Source organism: Apteryx rowi, unplaced genomic scaffold, assembly GCF_003343035.1.
Source record: "Apteryx rowi isolate R43461 unplaced genomic scaffold, aptRow1 scaffold_997, whole genome shotgun sequence".
Classification (NCBI taxonomy): domain Eukaryota; kingdom Metazoa; phylum Chordata; class Aves; order Apterygiformes; family Apterygidae; genus Apteryx; species Apteryx rowi.
Window position 1 is genome coordinate 18,469 of NW_020451312.1, and position 21,226 is coordinate 39,694.

The window sequence follows — 21,226 nt, forward strand, 5'->3', positions numbered from 1 at the left end:
GGGCGACTCGGGAGGGGGGGGCTGGAGGGAGCCTGCCCCGAAGAGGGTGCCCACCTGCCTCCGTGCCGCTCAGGCGAAGGGCTGCGCGGCCCTCAACGTCGCCAGTGTCCTCGCCGCGGTGGCGGGCGTCGTCCTCCTGCTCTGGGACCTCAGCCTCTGCGACAAGCTCCGCTACGGGCCCGCGCTGCAGCAGGAGCTGGTGAGCGCTCCGGGCTCGGCTCGTGGGGCCCAGGCGTCCCGGTGGCCGGGCGGGGGAGGCGGAGCGGGGGGGGGTGCTTGTTCCCAAGGGCAGGTCGGGATGTGCGCAGGGGACACGCTGCTGCTGCTGCTGCTGGAGAGACGACCTCTTCCTGCAGGTGCAGCGGCTCATCGCTGCCTCTCGAGGATATTAGTATGCTTTCAGCGTTACCCCACGCTTTCTGAGATACGCAAAGTTTATGCAAGGGGGGAAAGGTGCTATTTGCTCCTTCCCCTCTGTGGCTGGGGCTGTAGCATCTCGGTAAAGCCCTGGAGCGAGGCGAGGCGATGCTCGCTGCTTGGTCTTAGCCGGCCTCTCTCCTTGACAGCGCTTGGCTAGGGGGCTCTTGGGCATCCTGCTGATGTTCACGCTGCTGGAGACCTGCATCACCCTCATCTGCACCTACTTTGGGTGGCAAACCCAGCTGGTTACCTCCGCGCAGGTGAGCCCCGCGGCGGCCAGTCAAGGAGGGGGAGGCGGGAGGACTCCTGCCACCGGCAGCGCCGGAGGGAGAAGGGGCTCCGGGGACGGCGATGTGGGCCCCCCCAAACCCCTGCGGAGGCGCCACGTGGGACAGCACAGCATCGACAGCCGCCCGAGGAGCAGGTCCAACCTAGCAGGACCTGGCGCTGTGGGCTGGCCAGCGAGGGCAAGGAGTGACGGGCTTCCTTGCTCCGCAGGCTGCAGATTTCACCCCCAACTTCGTACCTCCGCCCGTGGCGGTGCTGCCGCCTCCGCCGGCTTACGACGAGATATGTGTGAACACAAACAGACAGGCCACGTAGGGGAGGGGGGGGATTTGGAGACGGCACGGCCCTGAGCCGGTCCCCTGCTCCCCTCTTCTTCGTGAGACCTGTCTCTCCCTCCCAGCTCCACCGAGCGCGCTGGCCGCACGGTGGCTTTCCGAGCGTCGGATGCGGAGCCCGGACGGAGCCCGGCTGGCTGCACCCCCAGCCCTGTCTGCAGGGCTGGCACCACGGCCCCCGCATCATCCCCTCCCGCCAGGGATGGCATCCTCAATAAAACCCTGAGAGCCGGACACGCGAGCGCCCTGCGGTGCGGCGAACGGGCAGGGTTCGAGGTTGGGGAGATGCTTAAGGAGAGCCAAATCGCTGAATGGTCTAGGTTGGCCGGGACGCTGGGGGGGGGGGGGGTCTGGTCCGACCCTTGGCCCCCAGCGGGTTAGAGCAGGTTGTTCAGCGTCCGGTTGTGTTTTTGAATATCTCCGAGGATGGAGATCCCGCGCCTCCCTCGCCTCTGTCCTGGCGTCCTTAGAGCTGTCTGCCTGAACGTGCTCCTCCTCCTGTGGAGAACTCCTGTCAAACCAATCAGGCATAATTGCAGAAAATGAGAGGTTTTCTTTGAAAATGTAATGGGATGTCCCTTAAAAGGGAATCCTTTCTCTTTGGGCCTTGTTCAGGCCTCGGATGATACAGCGGGGTGCGGTGGGGTGCTGGGTTTTCCGGGACAACTGAAAATGCAATGGGAAAACCAGGTCTTTCCTGCAAAAGCTATTCGGTTTGCAACCCCCTGCCCTGCAATGAGCCTTGCCAGGGGGGTTTCAGGGCTGTCCTCTGCCCGTGCTGGCAGGCSTGGGCTGGCCCCGGAGCCGGTGCCCCGCTCCCGGGCTGCCAGAGAGAGCAGGGTGCTGGCGGCAGGTCCTCGCCGGGCGCCACCGCGGCGGCGGCTGAAAGCGCCGGCGGGAGAGCAGGACTTTGGCAGGTCTCTCGGGGCGACGGCGCGGAGGACGGCGGGAGGGGTGGGGGCCTGGTTGTCGCCCAGGCAGCACCCAAGGTCCACCACTAATAAAATCAGCCCTTTGGCAAGAAGAGCTCAGTTCCTTCCCGCTGACGGCACGGCCGCCTGTGGTGGGGACAGGGACGGGGACAGGGACGGGGACACGACGCGGTGAGTGCAAGGACAAGCGATGCCCGGGGTGGGGGAGCTGACGGGGCCGTTGGGAGATGGGTTCGGGGGGGGACATGAGCCTGGGGCTCTCCGATGGCTTCGCCTCAGCCTTTTGGCCTGGAGGGCATGTGGGCCAGGGGTATATGGCGGAGACCAGGTTATTTGGGCGAATCCCGGTGGTGGGAGAGGTGACAGCACACAGGAGAGCACTTGCTAAAGCYGGCTAAGAGGTGCCACCGTTGCTTGTTTTAAGCCAGAGCCCTGCCGCCCTTCTGCCCTCCCTGTCTGGCCGGGGCCAGGCTGTGGGGCCGGGCCGCGTGCCCCGAGGCAGGACACCAAGTCRCAGACGGCCAAAGTGCAACTTGCTGTCTCCCGTGACGGCAGAGCCACGTGGCCCAGCGTCCGCTCCCGCTYGCTCCTTCCACGGGAGAAGACCAGTCCCGAGCGCTGGTGATGGGCAGCAAGAGGGAGGCGGCCCTGGCTCTCGGGGAAGGGGGCTGTCGGTGGCCCCGGCCCCGGAGCCCTTTCTCCTCCCTGCACCCGGGTGAGGGTGTGCATCCCAGCCCTGGGATGGGAAGGGAGAGAAATAGGGTGGGGAGGAAGAGGAAGGAGGTGAAAGGTAATCAGGACAGCCTGTCCTACACATTTGTTCTGGCCAAATCTAGCGGAGATGCTGGCCCCCTTCTTCCTCTTTGGCTCATCAGATTAACACTCCTTGAAGGGCACTTCCCGCTGAGCCGGTCAAAGTTATGAAGTGCCAGCTCTGGGATGTCTTTTTCTCCATGTCAAGCTGCCCCTGGGTTCCCAGACGTGATTTTAGTCCCGGGGGAGACCTTCTGCGCCACCAAGAGCTTTCTGAGTTGTCGTTCTCCCTCCGCCCGGGTACCAAGCCGTGCGATCCCACCGGGGTAACCAAGGCCGCTCGCTCTCTCCCCAGGGTCCTCGTTCCGTGGCAGCCCCGGAGCCGCCCATCTGCGTCCACCCTGACGCGCTGCAGCGCCAGCCCGAAGGGTCTTGGTGCTGGTTTCCAGCCGTCCAGGATAGCCCCATGGGGACGCTCCATAGCCGGGTACTCTGAACSCAGGGGATCGGCTTCAGCAGGTGCTGACAGACAGGGACGATGGCTGAGACCCTTTCCTGGGTGAAGCCCAAGCTCATGGGGGTGAGCGCAGCCCTTCTGCCCTACCGGGGAGCTGTCGTAGCGCGGGGCCGCGCTGGGCTCCCCACAGCCCCTCTCCAAGGTGGCGGGACTGCAATAGACCCTCATGCCTCCTTACGTCCCGGCAGGCCCTCCAGATCCTCATCGGTGTGGCTTGTCTCAGTTTCGGCGGGGTGGCCTCCATTATCACCGAGCCCTTCTTGACCTACTGGACTTTGACCGTGTCCACTGGCTACCCATTCTGGGGTGGCATCATGGTGCGTACAGGTGACGGGGCATCTTCTGAACCATGGGGTGGGCCACAAGGTACCAGCATGGGACTCGCAGCCAGGGAGGGGGGCTGAGGATGCCACATCTCTGATGCTTTCCCCTTGTGGCTGGGGAAAACTTCTACCCTCCCTGCAGGGAAAGGAAAGCTAAATCCTCCAAACCTGGAGGCTCTCTGGGCAGTTGCTAGCCCCAAAGCGATCCCTTGTTATTCCCACCTCTGCACATCTAGCCCACATGCCGGGCAGAGAAGATGAGCCACAGGGTCATGCCGAGCGCTGGACACGAGTGCTGCAGCCCCTGCCATGGCCCAGCTTGGGGGACAGGTTTTGTCCTGTGCCGTTTCCCATTGCGAGGAGACGGTGGTAGCTGTGCCARGGCAAGCCTTCATTCACGTGAAGATCCCTGCTTTCTCTTTCCAAGGCAGTTTGTCGCTTCAGGATCCCTCTCAGTGGCTGCGGAGTATGTTCACAAGCCCATCCTGGTGAGCATGTCCCCTTCCAGCGCTTCCCCATCCACCCCTCCACACTGCCTTGCTCTTCCCAGCACCTAGGGAGGGGTGGGCATAAGAAGAGCTCCGCAAAGCCCGCTTTCGAGCGCAGGCAGGACTTGGGTCCCTGGGCTTGGGTTTGGACGCTGAACACAAGACGGAGCTGAGGCCAGGTGCTGGGGACGGATGCAAAGGTCGGGCACAGTCTTGTGCTGTCGGTAAGCCGGGCCTGTGCACCTCTCTTGCAGGTGAAGGGCAGCGTGGGAATGAACATAGTTAGCGCCATGTTTGCAGCAACTGGGATCACCCTCTTAATAGTAGAGCTGGTTGGAAACAAGGTGTACGGATACTCGACATCATTGGATCTCTTGGTAAGTGGCTCCACGAGCGGTCTCTGTCCGGTGCAGCCAGCCACGAGGGTGGGTTTCCTTCCCCTGCCCAGTTTGCGTTCCCCATTCGGAGCTAGAAGTGGCCACCAAGCCAACGCAGCAGAAGCTTTTTGCAGTTGCCGGGGTTATGCACCAGCAAAGAGCCAGGCTGCCATCTCATGGGCCATCCGCTCAAGTCCCCTGCGTGAACTGTGATGGCTGCCAGCCCCGGCTTGACTCATTAACTGGGGTTGCCATTATAAATAAATGGCATTTATAACTTTATAAACTCCTTATTACTACGAGTTTTTGCTGGCTTTGTTTTCTGACAGTTCAGTGAGTTGAACTGACTCGAGAAAGCTTGCTGTGACTGACATGAGTGAGGAGGCTGGAGAAAGCTGGGCTGGTCAAAAATCACTGGGCTYTGCTGGGAAGGAAGGAAGCAATGGTTTTCATCCATATCTTCCTTTAGCCCTGGGAAAATGGCTGGTGAAAGGCACTCGCATTTTTTCAAGTCACCAGTTGGATGTTAGCCCACGATGTGATTTCCATTCACGCTTATAGAGAGCTGCAGCAGCACCCTGACAAAAGAGCTCTCAGGGCTGGGTCTGGGGAGCGTACGACCACATGTGGGGTGGGCACTGACGAGGCAGCGGTTCCCACCCGGGTGAAGAGCTGTTACGCTGCTCCGGCAGCACTGACTGGGGCCTTAAATGAGCTGCTGTGGCCAAAGGTGGGTTCCTGGCCATATGCATGGGGCTGCCACACGCGTGTCACGATGCTCTGCGGGGCCGTGTCGTCTGCAGAAAGCTGACAACGGGATTGCGGGCATGATGCTCTTCATCAGTCTCCTGGAGYTCTCCATCGCCATCCTGCTCTCCCGCCACAAGTCCCAGGCTACCCACCACCTGCCCCAACCTGTGAGTAACCCTGGCTGGATCCACACGCATGAAGGGTGCTGGGGACAGGCACAAGCCCGGGTCACAGCAGGGTGGGACTTGGTGTGAGCTTGGGCTGCGTCAGTGGAGGTATCTGCAATGTTCCTGCCGTGCTGGCAGAAGTGCCTGTGGGGTCCCCAGGGCACTGTGCAGCCCCAGGATATCCTGCAGACCCAGGATATCTCCAAGCCCCGTGGTGCTGATCAAGGTGACGAGCAAAGTGAGGATGGGAAAGTGCCAAGGGTTGGGGATCAGGTGGGGCTAACAGTTCTGCTTTGCAGGCCCTGCCTTTTGCGTCCCACGCTGTAAGCAGCAACCCTGCAGGTCTGCCCATAATCTCGTCGGCTCCCCCAGCCTACTGCAATGATGGCTACGCTCCTTAACGAGGGCCCAGCACAGCGTCACAGGAGCCTGGCCTGGGTAGCAGCAGACCCCATCCGTGCCGGCGTGAGTGGGCTCTTCCCTTTCTGTGGATGCTGTCCGGAGCTTGCACGGAGCCAGGGAGATCCTGCTTTCGTCCCATGGACTCCTTGCCACAGCCTGACTCTGTGCATGGAGTCAAACCGCAGAGTTAAACTGGAGGAATGTCCAGCTCTGGCAAGACCCCACCTCGGTTGCTTCCCCTCATGGCGCCCACAATAAACTGGAGGTGGATGGATGCCGGTCTGCCCCGTGAATGGGCTCTGTGCTTGGGGAGAGAGTCAGCGCGGGAGGGGGACCTGCCACCAGGCAAGCCCTGTTGCCTCAGCCTTTTCCCCATCCTTGCTATCCCAGAGACGCATACAAAATGCTTGGGGTGAAAATGAATGGGAACAGGCACAGGGGGGCTTGGAGGGGCATCCTGTGTGTTCGGCACCGCTGTCCACACAAAGCCTTGCCTCACTGGCCTCCCACCCCTCAGCCTTGGTCCTCCAGCTGGAGCCGAGCAGCACTCTGCCCAAACAAACTGGATAAAAGGGTGACATACAGACAGAAGAGAGACCTCGGGTTGGGAAGAAGATGAGCGGGAGGAGAGGGCGCTGAGGCTTTGGTACAAGCTGGGGGGGGACAGCGATGTCTTCCGGCTCTCTGTTCAGTGCGCCGTAGCTGGGTCRCCCACAGGATCAGGAGATTGAAGGCTCAGGGACATCCTGGTAGATCCTACAGATCCTGCTCTTTTATTGGTTTAAGGTTGGCCAAATGGGCTTGTCTCTCGTTGCCTGCRTCCAGCAGGCAGAGCTAATTTCCCAAGCATGTCTTTCAGCCCACCATTTTTCAGCCTTCTACCCCTTGGTAGTCCCTGGTACATGCCGGGAGCCCTGTCCATCTCTCCACCGGTGAGARGTTTCCTTCTCACTCAGCTGTGGCTGCTGTGTGAGGCTTACACACGAGGTGTTGGAGGTCTCCTGACAGTGACACTGCTCCTGCTGTTTTCTCCCTGCCTTTGCCTCATTGGGATAGGACAGAGACCTTGCAGAAGACCACAAAGGCTGAAGGTCAAAGGGGAAGAAAGAGGAGGCAGAAAGGAAAATAAGGAGGTATCAAAAAAMCCCATGTCTGGCAAGAAGATGACAAGAAGCAAATAGCTTGCCATCTTCATTCCCAGCCATCTTCATTCTCTTCCCATCTTCACCCCCCTCCCTAATTCCTTAGCTAAAAGCATCCTTGCCCTGCAGAAACCATGTGATATTTCGCTGAAGCCTTGGAGACTCAGGACAGGTTTTCTACAGCATCAGAAGTTTTGCTGGAAGCAACAGATCAAAGGCTAGAATATAGCAGGAAGATGATGATGGATGCATTTGGAATAGGCTTTAGGAATGATGCCAATGCAACCCACTATCAAATAACAACAAAATCCCACCTGATGTGTTTCTGAACACCAGCCAAATCCTGCTTCCGGCATCACAGAGCTCTCTGGTCACTCTGGATGGGGCAGGCAGAAGGTGGAGGATGCATTACCCTTTGGGTGGGTTTCAGGGTTTACAGTAATTTTAAAAGTCTTTAGGATGGTTCAGTGGGGACTTCTGGAGAGGTGGCACAGATGCTTGCCTGATACTGGCTTTGCGTGTGCCACGTGTTACGGCCTCTTGTTCAAGGAGTTTTCCATAGCACGTTCCCTGCTCCAAAAGGTTGTCTTTGGTCACGGGTTGCGTTCTTKCCTCGCAATGCGGTTTCCTCTCTCCTGCATCCCTTCACGGCAGCCAAAGTGCTTGAAGGTGCCAAAGAGCAGAAATGTGCTAGGCAATTCTCACCAGTGTTTGAGCAGCCACGTTCAGGCACCCCAGTCAGCCCTGCGCTGGTCGTGACAGCGAGAGAGGGCAAGGACTGAACCAGCATGCAGCGATGCTTCCCCCAAACTCTCTCCGGACCTCTGGCAATTTGTGGCTCAGGGATTTCCCAAGCCCGGGGAAACGTCTTGGTGTTTAACACCCTCGGTGGAGGTTCCCTCCGTGGTTTTGTCCAGGTTTGCTTGGGACACAAAGAGGGGACAACACGGACCAGCGGCCTGGGATTACACAGCAGCATATTTGTCTGCAGAGAAGAGAGAAGGGTTTGGCATCATGACCACCCAGGGATCTTTATGGCTTCCCAGGGAAAAGGGCAGAGACAAAAAAACATCTTTTTTCCTAACTGACACTTGCCCCAGAAAATGTGGATTTCTCATTATGGAACCAATATCATAACAGTCTTGCTAGAAACAGAAACATTTGGAAGAAAAGCAAAATGTTGACTTTTGGTATTTTTATGGGGATATAAAGTTTTTCACAGGAAGCAGAAACTTTCTGTGAAAAGTATTTATCCATCAGAATCTGTTTTCTTTGGGAAAAAAAAGGTAGGGCTTATTGGTTGGAAAAAGATTTTCAGTTCCACTAGGCTCATAAACTTATTCAGTGCTGGCTGACTCAGCGTCATCGAATCACAGGATAACTCCGGCTGGAAGGGACCTAGGGAGGTCTCTGGCCCAGCTCCTGCTCTGAGCAGGGTTAACCCTGGGGTCAGACCAGGTTGTCTGGGGCTTTTGCTAGTTGGGTCTTGAACACCTCCGAGGATGGAGACTGCACGGCCTTGCTGGGCCCTGCTCTACTGCTTTGACTGTCCTCAGGGGGAAAAAGTCTCTCCTTGTACCCAGCCTGAGCCTTCCCTGCTTCAGCTTATGCCTGTTGTCTCTCTTTCTGCTGCCATGCAGCACCAGGAAGAGTCTTGCTCTATCTTCTCCATATCACCTCCCTGTAGGCTTTGGGGGGCTGCTATTAGGCCCCCCCCGAAGTCCTCTCCCTCCAGGCTGAACAGCCTCTACCCTCTGAGCCCAGCCGTCCAAACAGGTTTTTAATCCATCCGGTAGTTCACCCACCCAGACCGTGACATCCTAACTTGGATGCAAAAACACTGTATTGAATTCATTGAACYTGTGAGTTCATAATCTACGGATAATGTGTGTTTATACTTACGCACCCGTACCAAAAGCTATGCTCACACGTACAGTTTTTGCCCATATTGAACATCTCAGCTAACACCCGCTCTCAGTCTGTGCTGGATATACACATTTGCTCTGTATGCATGTGTTTAATTTGCTGAGTTTCCTCCTGGAGATGTAAAAGAAGGAATAAGCATCAAGGGAAGATTTGCATCTGCTGGGAGAGCAAAATTCTACTTTAAAAAATCTTAGGAACTCACTGTATATATCAGTGAAGTCAGAAATGCCTGCAAATAAAGGGCTGGAAGGCTACACCGTCCAGGACTTGCCACTCTCCAGCATCTGCTCAGCCAGATGCTAAAAAAGCTTCACCTCCTCTGGCATCTGTTTCCAAAGTAAATTGTAACATCCTACCTTGGGCTCCTGCCATCCCCAGCTGGACCCTGGCTTTATTTAGAAAGGGAAGAGCACTTTCTCCACGGATACCTCATTCGGAAATGGGTTTTGCTCAGACACTTAACAAAACCCTGCTGCAGGGATAAGACCAGTCATGGATGTTTCCGGCTGAAAGGCTGAAAATTCAGGAATGCTTTAGGAATCCAAAACCATGGCTTTGGGAGGAAATCCACCGTAGTGAGGTGGTTTCAGCTGGGAGCGCATGCTGTCATTTATATTAGCGGACACCATGCCTGTACAAAGGCTACATGTCAGTTCCCATCATTTTCATGGGCTTACCCCACGTTTAGCTACAGAGAACGAAACAAGATCAGAGCCCGAATGAGAAACTAGTTAGCATCAGCACGTCAAAAAAGGCTCTCCCTCCAGAGAGAGATGTTGTCAAGTTACCAGCAAAAATTAAATATTAAGAGCCGTCAGGAGTGTGATTAACAGTTGAAACTCATCCATCTCCGTGTTTTTGCTGGAAAACTGTGTCTCCAGTTGCAGCCTTGCACAAGTCCAAATACTCTGCTCTCTCACAAGAGGCTGCGCGATGGAGGAATGCCATCCAGTGGCTCTTCCACAGCACGCACGCAGAGCAATGCTAATGCTATGCACTCTAACAGCATGTCGCTATCAGCAGGCTTTGGTTGCCTACAATCTTCTGCCCGGCGGCTGCCGCTGAACGGCGGGTTTGGGTGGGCTGTGGGACTGGGTGAGCCTACTGAGAGCTCAACCCCGCTGCCTGGCCACGCTCGGGATGGTGCAGTTCGCCCGGAGACACAGAGGCAGCAGGAGCCCAGCCAGGAGCCAGGCTGGTGGGGAGCTGGTCACTCACTGCTCCTCACTGACCAGGTTTGTCCTGACTGCTCTTCCCAGCTCTTTTCTAAGGACYGGTTTAGATCGGTTTGGTGAGAATCTGTTTGTTTGTCATCCCTCCAGCTACTGGCACCAGTTCCCGGCGTGTGGGAACACGCAGGAGGGCATGGGAACAGGGCTTGGTCTTGTGACAGGAAACCAAAGGTGCTCTGTCTGGTTAGCTGACRGATGAGGACCTCAGGAAATGGTCTGACTGCAAGGACACAAAATGGGACACCAGTGAGGTCTCAAATCAAAGCTCAACGGCTAAGGCCAGGCAAGTTCAAGCGAGACCTGCAGTACGTGGCAGTGAGGAGAYCGAGTCCTGTGGCAAACACGAGGGTACACAAGCTCATCCACGCTGCAACGTGGTGGCCACCGTGGCCCTTGTCCTTGGCTCCTAAGCAGCCATCGTGGTGGCCAGTTTGTGCCTCCGCTCAGCCGCTGGCTGGTGCAAGGCTGTCTCCACCCGCGCTGCTTACCTGGTGTCCTTTTCTGCGGCTCCCTTCTGCTCATGGGCTTGGGGCCCATCGCCCAGTGGGACAAGGTGGCCACCCTGGTCCACACAGCAGTCAACCCACTGGTCAGTTCCCACGGTTTACAGTCAGCACAACAGGGATGTGAAGAAAGCCTTCAGGAAAGCCCTCGGAAGAAACATAAGAGCCAGCTGATCTGCATGGATATATGAAGGAACAGCCTCACACCCAGGTCTCTGCAAACAAAATGGACAAGGCAGGAAACAGAGGTGTCACCGATCCCTCCATTTACCAGTGGAAAAACAAAGACACRGCAACTTTATATGACCTACTATATACGCCTAATTTTGATATCACTATTATTTCGCTTCCCCAGGTCAGGCAGCCCTGAACTACAGGCTGCTGCTTATCCCTTGCTTGAGTTTATACCCCGTCAGCTGGATTCAGCTCACCTATGTTGGACTCTAAAAGTGGCGTCTAGTCCAAACCAGGTGTCTCAGCTCCCTCTAGGGTCAAAGGAAAGAAAAAGGCACTTCTAACAGTTGCTTCAGCTGCTCCTAAAATCATCAGGAGGAACTGCCCTGTGGAGGGTCCTGTCTCGTGTTGGGCTTGAGATGACAAGTGTAGACAGAGGTGGTGATATTTAAGGGAGATGTGCTGAGCCCCTCAACACTGTTGATGCTCATGCCTGTAAATGTGATGTGAAGCCAGCCTTAAGCTCCCTGTGACAAAGCTAGCAACTCAGAGATATCAGGGCACTGTGTTTAAATATTCCTGCTTTTACATGGAAATAGCTCTTGTGGAGCCTCTGGATATGGTCAGAAATTCCCAGCCTCTAAAGAAGAAAAAAATCCAAGCAGGGTCCCAGAGCCGTGTCTGCCAGCACCCTGCTCCCTCCCATCTGTTCCTCAAACCAGCTCCCACCTCAGGTCTCTCACAGGTGGAGATCAAGTCAAACCTCATCCCATTGCTTCTCCAGCACATCAGCCACCTTGGGCACAGGAGGCTGTGTCCCTCCACGCAGTCCTAGAGCCGAAGCCCTCTGCAGCGCCTCGGTGCTGGGGAGCTGACCCAGTGGAGGTGCTGCTGCTGAGTTTTACCTTCTAAGCACAAGAGGAGCCGAGGACAGGATGGGACTGGGGCCAGCATCCAGCAGACTTTGTACGGACAGACGCCCCAGCAGCACCGCTGGGCCCATCTGCTGCTCACGTCTATCCCGGGCCCGTCAAACGAGTGGTGATTTGCCAGCGCTCGTCAAGGAAACCTGGGAGGTCCTCGCAGGCCAGCACGAAGGATCCCAGCCGTCCTCGCAAGCAGATGGGGACGACGGCCCCAAAGGAAATAGCTGTTTTCTGGCAGACCTGGAAGACAGTGGTCCGAGGAGGGAGGAAGAGGGCCTCAAAGCCTGTGTCTCGTGAGCTTTTTCACCATGTGCGGTGGCTCCGTTCCCAGGCTGAACTCTAATTTCCTATTGGAAAGAATCGCATCTCTTTTTGCTTTGGGAGGACGAGTGGTTGGAGACCCCTGCGCTAACAGGCTCCCGCTGGGTCCCACACTGGGAGCTGTCTGGCAGCGCCTGCACCACCCACTGCTCGGCTGCCCCCACCCCAGGCTCGCTTGTGGGGGGCTGGCTGTCATCAGCGGAGACGGACCCACAGTATCGCGCATCAGACGTGGTCAGGAAGGAGAAACCTGGCTAAAACTAAAAGGCAACGAAGGAGTTTTGTTAAAAACTTTATAGACTGACAATGTTTATAATGTTTGTGCTCCACCCCATCTCACTCCTTTCTTTCCTGCAAGAGAAACTCTGCCAGGACTGGGAGTCTCTTAATTGCTGTAACAAGCTGCCCAGGGCTCTGCAAGCCAGACGCTTGGGATGGGCAACTGCTGGTGTTACGTACTTCTGCAATCCCAAGGTGGGTGAATGAGTCTCCAAGTGCCTTATTAGGACTCTCCCAGGACTGGTGCTTGGCTAATTGCAGAGCTAATTGCTGAGCGCCCCTCTCTGAGCACTTAGCGGCTCCCCCGTTTCCAGGGGTCCACCTTCACTACCTCGAAGATGCTCTCAGCACATCTCTGATAACATGGTCTCCTCTCTGCCTCCCTGCCTCCTCCCTGTGCTCCTATCCTACGTGGCTCTGCCAGCCCCCAAAGACACCTGGGGACACCATAAAGCTTCATCTACCATTTGCTTTTGGGCCAAGGCCCCCACCCTGAGCCTCCTTGGAAAGGGAAGTGCACGGCTCTGAAGGCACCTGGGCTGAGATATACCATGCTTGGAGACAGGGGGGCTTACACCTCCCTTTCCAGGTGACACATGATTGCCTCACTGTTCAAAAATGACTGCCCAGCCCATGACGTCGTTTATCGGCGTAGCAAGCAACTCCCATGCAGAGTCCAAGCACCAGCATGACCCAGGGACCTTGCCCAGGTGGCAGTTTGGATGCAGCCAGCCTGGGCTGACGGTGAAGACGGTTTGATAGTCTGAACGGGAGCTGCTCCATGTGAGCTGGTCCCAGTGCTAGGGGCTGGTGCCAGGCAGGTCCCACCAGGCCAGAGGTAGTGCAGGAAAACCTTGTCTGCTGGGCCTGTTGCCAGTGCAGGGGCTGCACTCTGGGCATGGGAGCCACAAAACCTCCTCAGCTAGCCGTCTGGCATCCCAAACCCCACGTGCAAACCTGAACTGCCTTCTTCTCCCAAGTTTTTTACGGGCACAACTGCCCCCTCCCAGCCACCCCTGTGAGCTGAAGTGATGTAGTAGGTGTGAGTAGATGAGGGGAGCCTGAAGCCCTCCCCTCCATCGGTGCTCTCAGAGCAGCTGTGGGTGTGGAGTGGCCCCCACAGCTGACATGCAAAAAAATGCCCACAACTGGGGATGGAGGGCAGGATGGGCCCAAGCCCAGGCAGGGGGATCTTCTCGGAGCATCCCAAGGGACAAGCGTCCAGCTCCTTCCCCAGGCTGCAGCAAAGCCTGCACCATGGGAGAGGGTGCCCACCACCGGCTCGCAAAGCTAGCCCCTCTCCCTGCGCCGTTCTCCCACCCCATTCATGTGCCCCAGAGTTTAACCCAACCCCTCCCTCGTGCAAACACAGATGAATGCATGCACGGTTTTCGTCAGCAGCTCTCCCCTCTGTTGGCAAAGCAGCCAGGATCGTGCTTGTTGAGCAAGAGGGACCTGCTGAGATTTCCATGAACAAACTTCCTGCAGGGAGCAAAGGGCAGCAGGACCATGTTCCCGGCAGGTCTGGACTGTTCCAGCCGCCTTCTTCCACAGGGCACACGGGCAGTGAAGGGACCACAAGGACCCGCTAACATCTGGCAACACGCAGGAGGACAAGGGTAAGCTGAGGCTGAAGGAGGTACCCAGGCCAGGGGTGAGGTGTGGGGAGCAGGATGGCGTGTGGGACATCCTGGTGTCAGTGCAAGAGGATGTCAAAGCCTCCCATGGCAATATCCCATGTGCTGCTCCAAAGAGGAGGGTGGGAGCCAGCCYGGTCCCATCCCCACCGACCTTCAGCCCCGCTGTCATCTCTCTGGCACACTGGGAGCTCCGGTTCTCTCCCCACGGCTCGCTCTCTGCCTGCCCCTGCTCCCCAGCCCTGCTCTGCCCACAGGAGATGGCAGCCACAGTAACGGACTCTGGTGGCGTGAGGATCATCATGGAGGTCATCCCGGCCACAGACACCCCAGCAGCCCAGCAGGCCTCCAGCTCCAGTCTGTCCACACCTGTCGCCTCATCCTTCCGAGTCCACAGCTTCAGAAGGGCTCAGCCCAAAGCGCTGGGGGTGAGACCACAGTGCCCCAGGCGAGCGCACAGGGGACACGGGTCGCTGCAGCCCCTCTGCCTGGGACATGCTGGGGAAAAAGCCGGGGCTGGCCCCGAGTGTCACAAGGGATTGTCCTCCTTGAGATGCCCCAGCAGGGCTGTATGAGCAAGAACTGGCCCCTGCTTGGGGGGGGGGCCGGTTTTGAGACTGATTCCCTTTCCTCGTCTGCATGGTCAGCTCATACAGTCATGCCAAGCACCAGCTGAGCACTTAGCTAGCCCAGGCTCCTTTCTCAGCACCACTGAGGGCAGCAAGAACTTGGTGTGATGCTGGCAACAGTGAGGATGGGGTGCGATTTGGTTAATGGCTACGGTAACTTGGCATGCAGTGCTTTGGACCAAGAGTGACTGGGGACCCCTCTCCCCTCTGTCCCTCCCCAGGCCATCCACATTGTCACTGGAATCATACGCTTCTGCTCTGGGATCATCCTGACCACGGCAGAGCGTGATATCCCTTCCATCACTGTGGCCAGTGGGGTCCTCTTCTGGCTTGGACTCCTGGTAAGCAGGGACATGCCTGGGCTCCACCTCCCCACTGCCGGACAAGGACAGGGGGATCTCAGTGGATCTACTGCTGGTGCTAAATCCCCTCATTACTAGGGTCTCCTTTTATGCCCACATCTTCTGGCTGTCTCCTCTCCTGGGGCTGGGGGGGGGTTGTGACTGCAGACCCAAACATTCCCGGTGTGTTGTTCAAGGGGCTGTGGGATGTGTGCGACATGCAATGGGGAGCAGGGGGGGATCCTGCTGCTGACTCTCCCGTCTCTGTTTTTGGAACAGCTCCTGGTCACAGGGTCTCTGCTGGTGGAAAGTGGAAAAAGAGAGAACATCCTGCTGGTAAGAGGGTCACTGAGCAGGTTCAGTCATGGCCAGGCAGGGTGAGGAACACAGAGCTCATGGCAGGCTTCTGTGGTTTCTGCCCCTCTGCAGCCTGGATTCATCCCATGTCTCTTCAGGGCCTAAAATGAAGCACCTAACACTAGGCTTGCCCTCTGGAGTTGCCCAGTTCTCTTCCCATCAACCACTGAGGGTGGTCAACACCTCAAGCTTCAGGGCCTCTATGAAATGTTTAGAACCCAGTGGAGTCACTTGCAGATGACGGGGAGAAAAAAAATGTCACATGGGCCATCTGCCCTTCAGCGGCTTCCCCAGGAGGCCAAATGGCTCCACCCTGACCGCTAATCAGATCTAACCCTGCTATAAGGAGCTTTACTGGCTCCATGAGGCTTGGCAGCTCTGGAGTAAATCCCCCCCTCTCAACTTTAGTCAAATCACCCAACCTCTCTGAAGCCCCCCTGCTCAGACAGCTCGAACAAAAAGCACCAAGCGTCCTCTTCCCAGCTCTGTGTCACTGTATCACGGGGGTTTCTGAGCTCCCTGCAGGCAGGTAGGGCTTCTTGCTCTGATCCATACTGCTGCTTTGCTCTTGGTGGGAGCAGTAGGGATGGAGTGCTGCTGACGGCTGACATGATGTGACCACGACAGGTGAAGACCTGCTGCATCTTCAGCACTGGGGTCGTTCTGAGCACCCTGGTGGCCACCATTGTCCATGCCACGGCTATCACTACGAACCTTCCCGGGTGCGAGCACAACTGGCCTCACCAGCTGAGAGGGGAAGACTGCTTCTACACTGACAGAAAGGTACAGGCTCCTGGTCCCCCCTCAAGCCAGCCACCACCTACGGTCTCTTTGCCATCACTTGGCTGGCCCAGGACAGCAAAAGAACTGGTGTCAAAATGCCCCATGGGTCGGAGTCTCCCATGGCTGCGTAGGCAGGAGGATAAGGGGATGGGGTCACTGCTGCACAAGGGAGGTGGATGACTCCAGCTGCCAGCAAGCGAGGCCTGCAGGGCCATTTTGCTCTCCTCCCTGCAGATCCTGAGCGACGGCTTGAACTTGACGTTCATCATCTTTTGCCTCCTGGAGTTCTGCATAGCAGTGGCAGCCCTGACGTTCGGTTATGCCGCCATCAAGCAGCACAACTACAAGCACATGGTAAGGATGGACCCTCATCGAGGACTGGACGTGGTCATGAGGCTTCCCTGGGACGGGTAACAGCCCCATTGCCCTGGCAGCAGAGTCCCCAGCCCAGATCCCTCTGAAGTGAGGGAGAAGCCAGCTAGGGCACTTCAGTGGAAGCAGGGCCAGATATGTCCCCCCTTTCCTCCTCTGAGAAGGCACCATCGACAAGGTCAATGAAAGCTGGTATGCTCATGGGGACTTCTCCGCGTGACCCCAACGAGACCCAAAGGGTCATTTCTGCTTTCCCTTATTTTCCAGGTTTTGTAACATCAGCAGAGCCGGCGTCCTTCCCCACCAGGCCAAGACGGGCGTGCCTACCCACCCCTGTTGTCCCCCCGCCACGCCAATGTGTTGGAGCCGCAGAAGCGGCTGCAGCGGTGGCACTGGGAGGCGGCGGGGGGCCGGGGGCAGAGGGGACGCTGCGGCTCTTGGCTCTTGTTCCGCGTGGTGTCTGCAATAAACAGGTCACCCTGGCTGGCCTCGAGGGCGTTTCTGGGGCTCCCGGGCCCCGCGCCACCGGGAGGCGGCGAGAGGCCGCGGCAGGCCTCGCCGCCGCCCCGGGGGCACCATGGCAACGGGTCTAAGGCCACCGGGCCAGGCACAAACATGGCGCCCGCGCTGCCCGGCGTAAATATGGCGGCCGGGTTGGGCTCTGAGCATGTGCGGCGCGTGGCGCGCTGTGGACGTCATCGGGCGGCGCCGGGCGCGCGCGCGATGGGGCGGCCGCGCGGGGCGGCCGCGGGATCGGAGACGGGGCTGGGAGCGGCCGGGGAGCGGCAGCCGGGCCCCGGGGCTGCCGAGGGAGGCCCCGGCCCCGGGGAGACCCCGGCCCCGGCCCCGGCCCCGGCCCGGCCGGCGCGGAAAGCCGCCAAGGGGCGGAAGGAGGCGGCGGCGGCGACGATGATGATCCCCCGGGGCAGGCCCAAGTCGGGGCGGGTGTGGAAGGACCCCGGGAAGAAGAGGTGGGGCCGAGCGGGGCCTTTCGGGGGGGGGCGAGGCTGCTTTTGGGCGGGGGGAAGGGTTGAGCCATTGGGGTGGTTTGGGGGGACGCCTGAGCTAGGCAGAGGTTTTGGGAGGATGTGGAGGGGGATGAGGCTGCTGTGGGATGCCCTGGATGGGAGAAGTCTTGCAGAGATCCTGACCCAAGGAGTTTTTGGAGGGGAGCAAGGTTGTTGTGGGGCTCTCTGAGCTGCGGGGAGGGAAGCGCTCGCTCCCTCAGTGGCTGACGCAGCCCCTCTCCCTGTCCAGGTTCTCGCACATGATCCAGGACAAGCCCCTTCGCACCTCCTGGGAGCGGAAGATGAAGGAGCGGCGCGAGAGGAAGCTTGTCAAGGACCTGGCGCGGCAGCTGCAGGAGGGGAAGCAGAAGGAGCGAGAGGTAACGGGCGTCCAGGCCCCAGTGCCTGGCAGGGAGCGCAGGAGCCGGGCTCTCAGGGCACAGGACCCCGTGGGCAGCTGGGGCAGCATCACCCAACCACTGCTGCAGGGCAGCAGCACTGCCCCTGCCCAGCTCTCTCCCTGGGGCCGTGGTGACCCTGGTGCCCTATGGGGAGGGTTTGCTGGGGCCTGTGCTGTCGCAGCCCTCACGCAGAGCTGCCTGGTCTCTTTGCCAGCATGGGGTTTCTGTCATTTTGCGGAGTCAGGCCGTGACTAGAGACTTTTCACCTCTCCCCGTTACCCAGCTGCGTGTCTTTGCCCGCATCTAGGGCTTTGGGGTCACGGGATTGTAATGGCAGAGCATGTTCCATCTGCAGGCTGCCTGCCCGCCAGCTTGCACAAGCCCGGCTCCTTCCAGCAGCCGTTCTCCTGGACTGTGGCCAGGCAAGAGAGTGAATTCCCTGTTGTTATGCCATATCCAGGCGGTGACAGTCACATGCTGCACGTCACTGACTTGCARTAAACTCATGCAGCCAGTTCAAATCTCATGGAGGAAAAAAAAAGTGCTGATGGCCTGACTTTGTGCTGGCGGATTTTGTGCGTGGCAGGTATCGCTCGTGCTGTTCTAGCCCTGCAGCCCTCGGACTGGTGTCTCCAAGAGGGTCTGCGCGTTTGCTGCCAAAAGGAAGGGCGCAGCCTTTGCCGTGCTGGCGTCCCTGCTTCGTTAGTCATCTTGGCTTGAACAGTCGTGCGGCCCTGGGGCAGTTGCTTCTGGCTGGAAGCCCATCTGCCCGGGCTTCTAGTGGGCACATCTGACTTGTCCCGTGGCACGGGCACGGCTGGTGCAAGGGACACGGCGGGAGGAGAGGGGAGCGCGGCCCTTCAGCAGCACCGCGGTCGTGCGGTTGGCGAAAAGGGGCTGTGGCTCTGCGCTGCGAGTCAGTGCTGGTTTAGGTGGTGTCTGTTGTCCCCTCCAGTAGCTGCACTACAGGCAGGAGTAAAATAGAAAGCTGAAACTGTGTCCTGGCCAGGTCAGTGGAGATGGAGGTCATGAAGTTGTTCCCTTGCTCTTGCTCCCTGTTGATGCGTAGGTCGGAAAGAGGGAGCTCCTGGGTCTGAGGGAAGGTGGCCGAGTTTTCTGATGGCTCTCCCGGCTCGTGTGGGTGGTAGAGGTGTCTCCCCTCCTTTGCCTGGATTTGCTCTGCCTCCTCTGCCATGTCCCCAGCCCAAAGGACAGGACCTACAGCGAATGTTTCATGCTGTTCCCACAGGAAAAGAAGCGGAGGCGGGAGGAGAACCTGAAACGGCGCCTGGAGAACGAACGAAAAGCAGAGATCGTCCAAGTGGTGAGTCGCGCTCTCGAGCACCTCCCAGGCACCCGGGGCATCGCACCATTGCAGACCTGGCTGCGTCGAGATCCAAGCGTTGGGCTCTGGCTTATTCCAAGCCTCCCGCTCCCTGCTTTRTCCCCTTTTCCTGGGGACTTTGAGAGATGCTTTGAGCAGCATTGAGAGGACTGAGGAAAGGACCAACCCAGCTGGTTCTGTGCACGGACTTTGGTCCTTGCTAGGTCCTGTCTTTGGCAGTGGGAGGAAGAAAATTCTCTTGCAGCTGCTTGGCTGGTCGGTRGGCTGCTGTCCTGCAGCCCCGTACAGAGGGGCCTGGCTCCTGCTGGGTGTCTCCGGCTTGGCCTGGGCTGTGCCGGCCACGCTGCTGGGGTGGGCAACGTGAGGGTGGGAGCCCTGGCGTGCCTGCCTGGCCTGGCTCTCCCCAGCGTGGTCTCTGTGCCAGCCCTGAAAACTGCCTTTCTTTCCAGATCCGGAACCCGCTGAAGCTCAAGCGGGCGAAGAAGAAACAGCTGCGGCGGGTGGAGAAGCGCGACACGCTGGCCCTGCTCCAGAAGGCGCCCGTGCRGCGCAAAGCGGTGGCGGAATGAGACTGGTGCCTAGGGAGAGGGCACCGGGCTGCAGGACAGACGCACCGTCCTGGCCTTGGCCAGCCTGCCGCTCCACCAGGCCCGGATGGCTGGGGTTCCCACAAATCCCGCTCCTCTCTGGTCCTCCAGGGATGTTTCCTTGGCTCTGTGGGCAGGAGATGCTGCCCAGGCCCTTGGCGTTGGATGGAGAGAGGGACAGAGCTGGTGTGGGTTGCGCAGTGGGGTGACCATCAGAACAGGCTGCCGGATCTCTCCTTCCCTGTGAAGTTGGGGTGTTGCTGATGGRCTGGGACAGGGCTGGATCTTGTCTGGCACTGGAATGAGAACTGCTTCAACTGCCCAAATCTGCCTTTTCTTTTAAGAAGGGAGCGTGAAGGGATCTGGACTTGCCTCTAAGGGCYTGGGGTGGGGGGAGTCTGGCATCTCCAGGACAAGCTGCTGCTCGGGGCCTTCACTCTGCCAGGGACTGAGCGATCTCTGGGCTGGAGCGGATCTTCCTGGGGTCGCAGAGCACCAAGGCCTTCSTTAAGGAGGGGTCTCGCCCTGCTGGAGCCCGTTGTGCGGGATGGAGGGGGGAAGTGAGTTCATCTTTGCTGTGGTATGGAGCTCACAGAAGGGGAAAGCACAATTCACGTCAGACTCCTGTTGTCTTTCTTCTCCAGGGGATGCTGGGGGGAGTTGGAGCATCTCTGCAGGGCAGGGATGGGAGTTGGAGCTTGGGGTGGGAGATGGTGGGTGGGAGACGGGTGAGAGCAAGGGGCTTGGGGCTGGAAACCCACACGTCTCTCCCCACGTTTGYGTTTCTTCTTCTTGCCCTATGCGTGCCCGTTTCTGTCGATGGGAGCTGGACATAAACAGCTTTGTCTTCAGCTTGGTGTGACCCAGACCTGCGCACGCTGTGGCAGGAGGGTCCTGGCCTGGGGCATAGTGGGCTTCCTCCAAGGAGTGGAAGGGAGGTGGGGATGAACAGGAGGCTGGGGAGGGAGAAAAGACCTTGGCCGCTGCAAGGCTCCCTGGCACGGGAGGCGGCGAGGGTGGTGCCCAGGGCTGGGAGCTTGGCGTGGGAGCCGGCAGCCCGCTCTCCTGGGCTGCCAGGAGCATCGCGGGGCGCAGGCGACCCCAAGGGGCCGGGCAGAGCTAGCAGTTGGATGGGGATTAGGGGGTTTCCCAGGCGCAGGGCAGCACCCAGCCCTTGATGTATGCGTAATTTTTTTCCTGCCTCATCATGGATGAGAGCAGGGGGGCTGGAAGGGGGTGAAATGGTCTGCTGGGAGCTGTGGGGTACGGCAGAGCCGTGGGGCAGCCCTGGGCCCGGCGCAGGTCGTCGGCCCTGCGGGCAGGAGGCCGCGCGCTCGCTCGGCTCCCTGATTGCTTCCGTGATTAATGATTGCCTCGGTGGATTGCCTGGATAAAGGGCGAGGGTGGGGGCGGGCGGGCGAGCCCTGCCTCCCGCCTCCTCCCTCCGAAGCCGAGTGCCGCCGGCCAGCCTGCACCCAGGCCGGGTAAGGGGGGCTTGGAGCCCGTGCCCGT

At 58.7% G+C, this 21,226-nt stretch overlaps 4 protein-coding genes across 5 annotated transcripts in view; all 4 read left to right on the forward strand.

The window, feature by feature from the left end:
- Positions 1–1,057, forward strand: part of LOC112960822 (membrane-spanning 4-domains subfamily A member 15-like) — a 2,951-nt gene extending 1,894 nt beyond the window's left edge. Inside the window, exons 5-7 of the mRNA XM_026055408.1 lie at positions 74–199; positions 567–680; positions 919–1,057. Coding sequence (XP_025911193.1) covers positions 74–199; positions 567–680; positions 919–1,023 — 345 coding nt within the window. The 3' untranslated portion in view covers positions 1,024–1,057. The remainder of the gene's footprint in view (positions 1–73; positions 200–566; positions 681–918) is intronic.
- Positions 1,058–2,298: 1,241 nt separating this feature from the next.
- LOC112960826 (membrane-spanning 4-domains subfamily A member 12-like) lies at positions 2,299–6,015 on the forward strand. 2 transcript variants are annotated; one of them, XM_026055414.1, is made up of 6 exons: positions 2,299–3,308; positions 3,434–3,562; positions 4,000–4,056; positions 4,311–4,433; positions 5,237–5,350; positions 5,650–6,015. In XM_026055414.1, exons 1-6 carry the CDS (start codon positions 3,267–3,269, stop codon positions 5,749–5,751), a joined length of 567 nt encoding a protein of 188 aa, XP_025911199.1. In that variant the 5' UTR covers positions 2,299–3,266; the 3' UTR covers positions 5,752–6,015. The 2 variants fall into 2 exon arrangements, with proteins under 2 accessions (XP_025911199.1, XP_025911200.1); XM_026055415.1 differs by lacking the exon at positions 5,650–6,015 and having other exon boundaries at positions 4,763–5,307.
- Positions 6,016–14,152: 8,137 nt separating this feature from the next.
- LOC112960803 (membrane-spanning 4-domains subfamily A member 4D-like) lies at positions 14,153–16,813 on the forward strand. The gene is made up of 6 exons (XM_026055384.1): positions 14,153–14,320; positions 14,743–14,862; positions 15,142–15,198; positions 15,847–16,002; positions 16,237–16,356; positions 16,642–16,813. Exons 1-6 carry the CDS (start codon positions 14,153–14,155, stop codon positions 16,648–16,650), a joined length of 630 nt encoding a protein of 209 aa, XP_025911169.1. The 3' UTR covers positions 16,651–16,813.
- Positions 16,814–17,220: 407 nt separating this feature from the next.
- Positions 17,221–20,335, forward strand: CCDC86 (coiled-coil domain containing 86). Its single transcript, XM_026055401.1, has 4 exons — positions 17,221–17,345; positions 17,632–17,761; positions 19,032–19,106; positions 19,577–20,335. The coding sequence occupies exons 1-4, from the start codon at positions 17,284–17,286 to the stop codon at positions 19,694–19,696; spliced, it is 387 nt and encodes a 128-aa protein (XP_025911186.1). The 5' UTR covers positions 17,221–17,283; the 3' UTR covers positions 19,697–20,335.
- The last annotated feature ends 891 nt before the right edge of the window (positions 20,336–21,226 follow it).